At 47.4% G+C, this 10,292-nt stretch overlaps 1 protein-coding gene across 2 annotated transcripts in view; it reads left to right on the forward strand.

Moving 5' to 3' along the window:
• Positions 1–949, forward strand: part of LIPH (lipase H) — a gene marked incomplete at its 5' end in the record, with an annotated part of 40,589 nt that extends 39,640 nt beyond the window's left edge. For both annotated transcript variants that reach the window (XM_080654408.1, XM_080654409.1), the window contains one exon: positions 838–949. In XM_080654408.1, coding sequence (XP_080510534.1) covers positions 838–925 — 88 coding nt within the window. In that variant the 3' untranslated portion in view covers positions 926–949. The remainder of the gene's footprint in view (positions 1–837) is intronic.
• Between the last annotated feature and the right edge of the window lie 9,343 nt (positions 950–10,292).

The raw sequence follows: 10,292 nt of genomic DNA on the forward strand, positions 1-10,292 counted from the left end.
TCACTCCAACACACAAGATGGCCACCATAAGATGGCTGGCAGGGGAGGGCAGTTGTGGGCGATCAGGCCTGCAGGGGAGGGCAGTTGTGGGCGATCAGGCCTGCAGGGGAGGGCAGTTGGGGGTGACCAGGTCAGCAGGGGATGGCAGTTAGGGCAGTTGGGGGGGACCAGGCCTGCAGGGGAAGGCAGTTGGAGGGGACCAGGCCTGCAGGGGAGGGCAGTTAGGGGTGATCAGGCCTGCAGGGGAGGGCAGTTGTGGGCGATCAGGCCTGCAGGGGAGGGCAGTTAGGGGCAATCAGGCCTGCAGGGGAGGGCAGTTGGGGGGGAACCAGGCCTGCAGGGAAGGGCAATTGGGGGCAACCAGGCCAGCAGGAGAGGGCAGTTAGGGGTGACCAGGCCTGCAGGGGAGGGCAGTTGGGGGCGACCAGGCTGGCAAGGGAGGGAAGTTAGGGGTGACTGGGCCAGCAGGGGAGGGCAGTTATGGGCAATCAGGCCAGCAGGGGAGCAGTTAGGCATTGATCAGGCTAGCAGGGGAGTGGTTAGGGGGTGATCAGGCTGGCAGGCAGAAGCGGTTAGGGGCAATCAGGCAGGCAGGCAGGCAAGCAGTTGGGAGCCAGTAGTCCTGGATTGTGAGAGGGATGTCCAACTGCCCGTTTAGGCCCGATCCTGATTGGAGAGCGTGCAGGATGGGCTGAGGGAAACCCCCCGCTCTGTGCAAGAATTTCGGGCCTCTAGTTAGAAATAATTGCTAAATCATTTCATATAATACAAGTTATTTGACTAGAATAGGGTATATTTATTATTTCATTGACAAGACTATTTCATCTTATTTTTCAGGCCCCAGTTGTGTCGGTATGACCTTGTTCTGATGGAAAACATTGAAACAGTCTTCCAACCTATTCTTTGCCCAAAGTTGTGGTTGTAACTGTTGTCAGAACACATGACCACCAAGGAACATCAAGAAAGCTATGGCAGGCTTTCTGAGAGCTTCACCTTCCTTACCTTCTCCTCCAGGCACAAAAAGTACGGAATAACCAGGGTTTTTCCAGTTGTGTCCCATGAATGTCACATTACAAAATGACAGACGACTTTGGGTTATAGAACAGTCTTGAGAAGGGAGGCCCTAAGTAGGGCAAATCTGAAATAGCCAGGCCCCAGGCAGCCAGCGCCTTGTGTGGCTGCGTCCTGGGGCCTCGTTTGTTCCGCCCTGTGATTCTGCTGCTTGTCACTCAGGCAGTTCAGCGGGACAAGCATCTTAAAGGGAAGGACTGGCTGGAGACCTCACTTTGGACTTGACCCCGCATTCCCTGTGCCAAATTCCTCCAGGTCCCCGCATATAGAAGGGAACCAGACAGACCTACCTCACAGGGCTGTTGAGTGGGTCTAGGAGGCAAGTCTGTGAAGGGTTCTTTGAAATCCCATGGGTGCCACATCTGTGAGTGGTTTGACAAATGTGAATATGCTTTTATTTAATTTTATAAGGCTTATCTAACATGCAATAAGATAGCTATTCCTTATCAACACCAGCTTCTCTCTTGGGCTGTTCACTCTGGGAAGGTAAGAAAGCCATACCCTGGCTTCCCACCTCCTCTACATTGGGGAAAATGTTTATTTTTCCTTATTACTACTGTAATCCATGATTATTGAAGGAAATTTAGAAAATGCATAGATGCAAAATGAATATATGCTATACACAGTCCCACCTGGTAGAGCGAATTAATTTAACCTTTGGAATAATGCTAAGTAACATAGGCATTCCAAGCATAAACCCGTTTGCTCTTGGAGCACTGGCAGCCTCCAGCCTGAGGGATTCTTAGGCTTTCCCAGAGCGATGTGCGACCCATGAATCTGGAATAACCACAGCAGCCAAGCCAAGGCCAAGAGGGCCAAGGCCAGAGAGGCCAGAACCAAGGGAGGACCATCCGTGGGGCCAGATGCCCAGTGTGGGGACAGAGCCAAAGGGGTGAGCACCACACTTCCCACAGCTGCGGCCACTGTGGGAAGTTCCTGTGATTCCTAGTGTCACAGGCCCGGTGACTTCCTCACTCAAGTGATTCTCCTACTGCTTTCTGTGAGAACAGCCCTTATTTGAAAGAAATGGACTCTCTATTTCATAAATTATAGGATTCTGTAAATAGTTCCTGTGTGGCACATTTTATATCTGCAATACAGAGTTTTTCATTTAAGTGAGGGAAGCCCACAGTGAACGACTGGACTCTGGACTCTGAAAGAAAAGTCTCAGTGACGGTCCTGCCCACCTGGACATTTTACCACTCTTCCCCCTCCTTCTCACGTTCCCTCAGCCATTGGGGATGAGACATCAGTGTGCTATAGGCCCTGATTTTATTAGCGTTTCCTATGTTCTGCATTCTGATTAGCGCAGTCACTTCTTCATCCTCCTTCTGTTGCCTGGTAGGCAGGGGGTTAAAACAATAGAAAGAAAGTGCCAGAATAGCATTTCTGTCATTTATAAACTCCTCAGGCTAGGGGGTGTCCCTCAGCTTCTCTTGGTGCCTCCTAGCTCAGGTCCTTGCTCACTGTGGACTGGTTGGATGGATGAATGAACTGGTCAATGAGTAAAGGAAGGAAGGAAGTTTGTTCACTGGAGTGGAGATGAATTTCAGTGAATTTCATTTTAACAGTGATCAGGAGAAATGAAGGCAGTGACAGGTGTGACCACTCTCTTCTCAGAACCTTTCTCCCAAGGCCCCCAAGGTCTCTTGCTATCCTGGCCTCTCCTCCCTTCTCTTTGTCAGTGTATCTGTCTGAATCCCACATCCAAAATAGTCTCTCCTCTTCCTATCTTCACCAATTATCTTCCACTTAATGTGTGGGCCTTAGCTAAACGGTCACTTCTTCAGGAGGAGTCTTCTCAGACCTTGTTTCCCATAGAGCTCACTGAACTTCTCCTTCATAGCACCTTTTTAAGTTGTATTTTTGTACATTTATTTGTATGATTATTTCTTTAATATATATTTTCTCCACTAGACTGCTCTGCAGGGCAGAAGCTGTGTACATAGCGTGGTGCCTGCACTCAGGATATACAATATTTATTAAATGAACACTCTCCATTATCTTGTGAGCCTTATGGAACCATGTTTAATTATAAGTAAAGGCCTCCCCTCCCCCAGCCAGAGCCCATTTCCCTGGAGGCACCCACCCTTCTTTTCCATTGACTTCTCCCCACTGCCAACACACATTTGTTATTATTGTCTCCATTATCTCTGGAGGCCCATAGCTCACTTCCCAGGCTCCCTGGGAAAAAGAGAGGTTGGCTTCTCCTCCACTCCTCTTTGAACCTTCCGAATGCCCCCAACACCATTCTTCAGCATGCCCACTTATCCTGAAGCCTGGGAGGTTTTGCTCTCTCCCATATAGTGCCTTGGCTAAAACCCTCCAGGACTCTTCAGCCTTCCTGGATGACTCCAAACTGGTTCAAAGACCTCCTTGCTTGTTTTCCATGATGCCGTTCCACCACCCCACTTTGCACTGACTTTGTATATGCTTCCATTGCTGCTTTCATTATGCCATATTGTAGTATGTTTCCGTGTCTGTACCCACTCCGAGGCTGTGAGCGTCACAAGAGCAGATGCTGCTTGTTTGTCTTGGCCGCCCTAGCACCACGTCAGGCACAAGGCAGGTGCTCATTAAATGTGTGTTGAACAGAATGGAGTGGACTCAACCCTAGGACTTGAAGGAGGTCACCTCCACTCTGATTTAGACATCAATACACTTAACTGTTATTTCTGAAACCCTAAACTCAGAACCTCCCACCTTCGGACTCCTGCCCTGTGCTCTCAGTCTTACAAAATCTATCCTGGTCAAGGAGATTAGGGATGCCAGCAACAGAAACCCACTGATACAACACAAGTTTTATTAAAGAGATAGCTTGTAGAAACCCAGGAAGAGCTGAACCATCAAACCACAGCAAGGGCAGAGATGGGGGCAGCCTGTTCACGGGCCCTTATTAACCCTAGTGCTGGCCATGAGTCTCACTGACTCAGCTCAGCTGTCTCCACGGGGCGGTTAGACCACTGGGGTCCTTGGACCACTGGGTCCTCAGCCACTCATTAGGTGGCCTGATTCCAAAGTTCAGGATTCTCTTGGAGAAGGTAACCATCCTGTTCCAATCAGTTATGGTTGGAGTGGGTGGGGAAGCAAAATCAAGTGGTCGTCAGAGCTACTCCTTTCAATTACTCGGTGCAGAGCTGATGAAGCCAGAAAAGGAGGTTGAGTGGTATTGACAAAGAGCCATGGTAAGTGACTGGCGAATTCACTCTCACTGGAACCTCTTGCCTTTTCTTCCCTCCCACTTCCCTGAGCCGTTGACATCCACCTGCTTCCCAGTCCAGCACCTGTTCCCGGTGGGGAATACAGCTGTCCTTTGTCAGGGGCCTGGGCATTCACTATGAATGAATGGCCTGGATGGAGGCTGGTACAGCCTACACGTGGTGCACTGGCTGGTTAGAGTTGGCTCTGTAGGTGTGAGGTGTTGGGTTGGGGGCCAGGAGAAATGGGGAGACTGATCAGAGTGGAGGTGGGTTGGGAATGGGGAGCACAGCCCAGGGTTTCCCCAAACAGAGAAGTTGAGTAGGAAGAATATGGACAGGAGTCTTTGGGGGAGGGTGGTACGTCAGGGAAGGCAAGCAGAGGCTTGGATAGTGAGCCTGTAGGGAGTTAGATTTGCATTTCCCAAAATAGCTCTGTCAAAGGTTCTTTACCACCTCATGTTGGCTGAATCCCACAACCTTTAGGTCTCCTTGCTAAATTTTCCCATGGGCTCTGCCACTGAGTCTGAGTCCCTTTTCTAACAGTCTTTCTTGGGCTCTCAGGGCACCTCTCCTCCCCACCTCCATTTCTCATCCAACATCCTTGGATGCACCGTCTGGTTCTTTCACTGGTTCCACTATTTCCTAACCTGGCTTCTGATCTCAGTCCTCTCTCTCACAAAAATACTGGAGGGTAAGAGACTAGACTCTGTTTGCTGGTGTGTGATCTTTGTCAACTTAACTATTCCTAAGCTTCCATTTCCTGGACTGTAAAGTGGGGGCTGTTAATAGTCCCTGCTTCATGAGAGTTGTTATATGGAATAAATACGTTCTTGTGTGTAAAATACTTACTATGAGGTTGTGAGTATATTAAGTACTCAATGAATGTCAGCTTCTGTTACTCCTCCCTACCCCCATTTAAATTCTCCTCTAGAGACGGATGACATCCAAATCTGAATGTTCAGTCTGAGCTCTGAATTTTCACCTGCTTGTCGAGAGGCAGCACAGGGCAGAGGAAAGTGCATGGGCTTTGGAGGGGGCAGCCCAGGGCGTGAGTCCTATTCAGCACTCACAGCTGTGGACTTTGCAAAGTGACTTCATCGGAACACCTGCTCATCTATTTATTCGTAAGTGGGCTAATGATACTTCTCTGGAGTCGAATAAGCTTTGCCATTTCTATTTCCTCCATGGCACTTAGCATCCTATATAATAAAAGCCTAATATGCAAATTGTCCCCTCAACTGGGAGTTTGACTGGGAGTTTGGGAGTTCGACCAGGGGCGGGGCTGGCAGCTGCAGGCGGCCAGGGTAAGGGAGCACCCTGGCCAGCAGCCAGCAGCCGCTAGGGACCCTACCTGTGCACTAATTTTGTGCACTGGGCCTCTAGTGTTCTATAATTACATCTTTCTCCATGCTCTCCCCCAACCAAGGGAAAGTGAAGTCCTTAAGAGTAGGAGCCTTGCCTTCTGTTCCCTACTCTGTTCCTTGCCCCAGCACACTTCTGACAAAGGCTCAATAACAATAGTTTCTCATTCACTTTCTCTTCTATATTCCTCAGACTTCTCAAAATTAACATATACCAAATCAAACAACTAGTCATTTCATTGCTAGACCCTACTTCTTAATTGAACAAATATTTATTAAGTGACAATTCTAAGCCAAGCAGAGGGCTAAGGGCCAGAACAGACAAAAGACTGATGAGATATTGTCTCATTTGTGGAAATGTTTACTGTCTACAGGGGAGATGAATAATGACACTGGAGCATAGTATTTGCAATAATAGAAATAGAGACCCTTCACAGAGAAGGAGCCCCAAACACCGAGAAGGGACAACCTTTTCTGACTGTAGGGGTGGGAGGAGGCTTCTCAGTGGAAGTGACAATTGCCCGGGGTGTTGATGAGAGTAGGAATTTTCCAGGCAGAGAAGACTGCCAGATTGAAGGAAGGGTATTGTCAGAGGCATGAACTAACATGGTGCATGTTCAGTTGGAATGGTTGGTTTAAAGGGACAAATGAAAATGGAGGGCTGGGACCATTTGCCCCATTTTTTTTTAAAAAAATAAATTTTTTATTGTTTTTTTACAGAGAGGAAGAGAGAGGGATAGGAAGTTAGAAACATCGATGAGAGAGAGACATCGATCAGCTGCCTCCTGCACGCCCCCTACTGGGGATGTGCCCGCAACCCAGGTACATGCCCTTGACCAAAATCGAACCTGGGACCCTTCAGTCCTCAGGCCAACGCACTATCCACTGAGCCAAACCGGTTAGGGCTGCCCCATTTTTTAAAATGGAAAATTTCACAAACATACAGATATAGAGAAAGTGGTATAAAATCCACCTCCACGTGCTGATCATCCAGCTTCAACAATTATCAATTCAGTGGGCAGTCTTGTTTATTTCTATCCCTACCCACTAAACTCCCATCCCATTGTTTTTTTAGGACACAAAGTTTTCTTTAAATATTTCTTTTTTTTTTTTTAAATATATTTTATTGATATTTTACAGAGAGGAAGGGAGAGGGATAGAGAGTTAGAAACATCAATGAGAGAGAAACATCGATCAGCTGCCTCCTGCACACCTCCTACTGGAGATGTGCCAGCAACCAAGGTACATGCCCTTGACCGGAATCGAACCCGGGACCCTTCAGTCCGCAGGCCGACGCTCTATCCACTGAGCCAAACCGGTTTTGGCTAAATATTTCTTTTGGGGATGTGACACAACACTTCTCAATTAAGATAAACATTTTTTTAACAGTACAGAGGATATATGTGTGTGTGTATGTGTGTATATATATATATATATATATATATATATACATATATATATATGTATATATATATATACACACATACACACACACACACACACACACACACACACACACACACACACTGAGTGGCCAGATTATTATGATTGCTGAACACATAATAATCTGGCCACTCAGTGTATATCCTATATAATAAAAGGCTAATATGCAAATTGTCCCCTCAACCAGGAGTTCGACCAGCAGGAAGGCCGGCCAACCGCCCATGTCCCCTCCCACTGGCCAGGCTGGCTGGACCCCACCCATGCACAAATTCATGCACTGGGCCCTCTAATATATACATATATATGAAGCCTGATGCATGAAGATTTGTGCTAGAATGGGCCTTCCTTTCCCTGGCTGCCGGCACCGCCTTTCCACTCCACCCCCGCCCCAGAGCTGCCTCTTTCTGCTCTAGCCCTGCCTTCCCACACTGCCCAGAGGCCCCAAGAGACCAGGGGTAGGGCAGAATGCCTGTGTCATTGCCATGGCATATGCAAATTATCCGCCATCTTTGTTGGGTTAATTTGCACATCACTCCTGAATGGCTGGTGGGCGTAGCGGAGATACGGTCAATTTACATGTTTGTCTATTATTAGGTAAGATATATATATACATACACACACACATACTGAGTGGCCAGATTATTATGCGTTCAGAGATCATAATAATCTGGCCACTCAGATTATTATATATCTCCTATCTAATAAAATAGTGATATGCAAATTAACCACCACTTTGCTACACCCACAAGCCATGCCCACCAGCCAATCAGGAGCGAGTATACAAATTAACCCAACCAAGATGGCTGCGGCCATGGAGCGAGCAGGAGGCTTGGGTTTCCCCAGCAATGGAGGAAGCCAAGCTTTCCACACACCCTGCCCAGCCCAGGCCTCCACTCAAGGCTACAAAGTTTCAATTATAGAAGATAAATAAATCCCAGATACCAGGGCCTCTGCTTGGGTCGCCGGGGGGCGTGGCCAGCCTGCAAACCACCACAGGCCCCTCGCCCAGGCTGCCCCACGCCCCAAGGGAACCCCCACCTTGATCCAGGACACCCTTCAGGGCAAACAAGCTGGCCCCCACCCATGCACCAGGCCTCTATCCTATCTAATAAAAAAGTAATATGCAGATTGATCATCATTCCAACACACAAGATTGCTGCCCCCATGTGGTCAAAGATGGCTGCCCCCATGTAGGCAGAAGTGGTTAGGGGCAATCAGGAAGGCAGGCAGGCGAGCAGTTGGGAGCCAGCAGTCCTGGATTGTGAGAGGGATGTCTTACTGCCCATTTAGGCCCGATCCTACTAGGATCGGGCCTAAACGGGCAGTCGGACATCCCTTGAGGGGTCCCAGATTGGAGAGGGTGGAGGCTGGGCTGAGGGACACACACCCCTGTGCACGAATTTCATGCACCGGGCCTCTAGTGTGTGTGTGTGTGTGTGTGTGTGTGTGTGTGTGTGTGTGTATAATTGTGCCATGGATTCACAGGGAGTGGGTTCCAACAGCTCAAGCTCCTTTCCTCTGGTTCTCACATAGTGAGCTTCTCTGGGTGGAGCAGGCTGGCCCTTCAGTTGAACCCAAGTACCTTTCTCTTTGGCTTCCTTCTTTTTCTGATCATTTCCCTTCACATGTTTCAGGAAACTATCGACTGTTAAGAGTGCTTAATATGCTCAACACATACATTAATTCTCTTGGCAAGAATCTTGCCCTTGTTTGTTTACAACAATGCCCACTGCATGCTGGGTAACATTGTAGACTCATCTAGTTTTGCCAAGGGAACATTTGTAGACATCCCTTGATGTCTACAATATCACTTTTCTTGTAGATTCAGATGTATGTGGCCAAAGAAACAACTCCATGTTTTCTAAAAGGCCTAGAGTACAGTGTATAGCTGGCACTTCACCTCTTTCCTTTGTATTGGTCATTTTGGGAAATTATTGGAAGATGGTGGTTCTAGCCAAAAGGCCCATTCCATTATTTTAATGCAAATCCAAGACATTAAATCATTTCATTTATAAATGCTTTAGTATTTTGAAAAGATAAAGTGTATCCTTCTATTTTCTTCTTGCAAATGAGTCATAATATACTCTAACACTGCAACTTCCCTATCTGACGACTGAACTGTGTCAGGATATATAGAGTTGCCTTCCTCTTTAAGGAAGCTACCTAGTGTTGCATTTGTGAATATACCACAATTAACCTCACTGGTCCCCAACTGAGGGACATTTAGGTTGTTCCCAGTCTCTTAATATCAAAGCAAAGCTGAGAAGAATACCTTTGAACATACATGTTTGTCTATTGAGGGGAATATCTACAGGTTAAATTCCTGGATGCAGAATTGCAAGGACTTTGTACATTTTGAAATCTGACAGGTGCTCCCTTTTTGGCCTAAAAGGTGCTTTGGATGGTAAGACAAGGATATTTTCTCTGTTCAGGCTTGTGACATTCTGGAATCCTCTCTGGCCCTGCTCCATTTAATCAGTCATGTGCCCTACCAACTCAACTCTTCCCAGTCTGTTCATCTTCTTCCTTCCTTCATCTCCACTGCTGTGGTCCTGTCTCAGGCCTGCATCCTTTATCATCAGGATGGCTGCAACTATCAACTCAATGTATATTCGAATCCTAACACAGGAACGGAATCATTCTCTTGCTGAGCCACTTCTGCTGGTGTCTCACCATGTACAATATTAAAAAAACCCTACAATTTCCTAGCCTGCCTGCCTTTCAATGCTTTCCAGTTTGTCCCTAACTTCTCCCTCATTTTTCATACACCTTACTGGTAGACTTCACTGAACCCGGATTCTGGTGCCTTCCTTGTGCCCCCACCTCTCTCTCTCCCTTCTTTGTCTGATGTGGAAATCTTGCTCAACTTTTAAGGTAAATTGAAGCCCCACCTCCTCATCCACGCAGCATAGGGCCACTAGTTTAGGACCCACGTTAACTTGAATTCTAATCCTGACTTTTTTTGGGGGGGATGTCAATCCTCCTGAGATTCAGTTTTCGTCTGTTAAATAAAGACAAAAATACCAACCTTGTTGTGAGGATTACAGTAGGCGTCAATAAAAGGTAATTCTGATCATTTCCGTGGTCGCTGTGACCTTCTCACCGGAGCCCCTGCTTCTACCTGGCTGCATTAGCTTGTGTTACTGCTGTTTGTGGACAAGGCTGTCTTGACCACTAGACTGCAAGCTCGCTGTGGGCAAGGCTTGTGATTTGCCTC

Source organism: Plecotus auritus (assembly GCF_963455305.1).
Source record: "Plecotus auritus genome assembly, chromosome: 2".
Lineage (NCBI taxonomy): Eukaryota > Metazoa > Chordata > Mammalia > Chiroptera > Vespertilionidae > Plecotus > Plecotus auritus.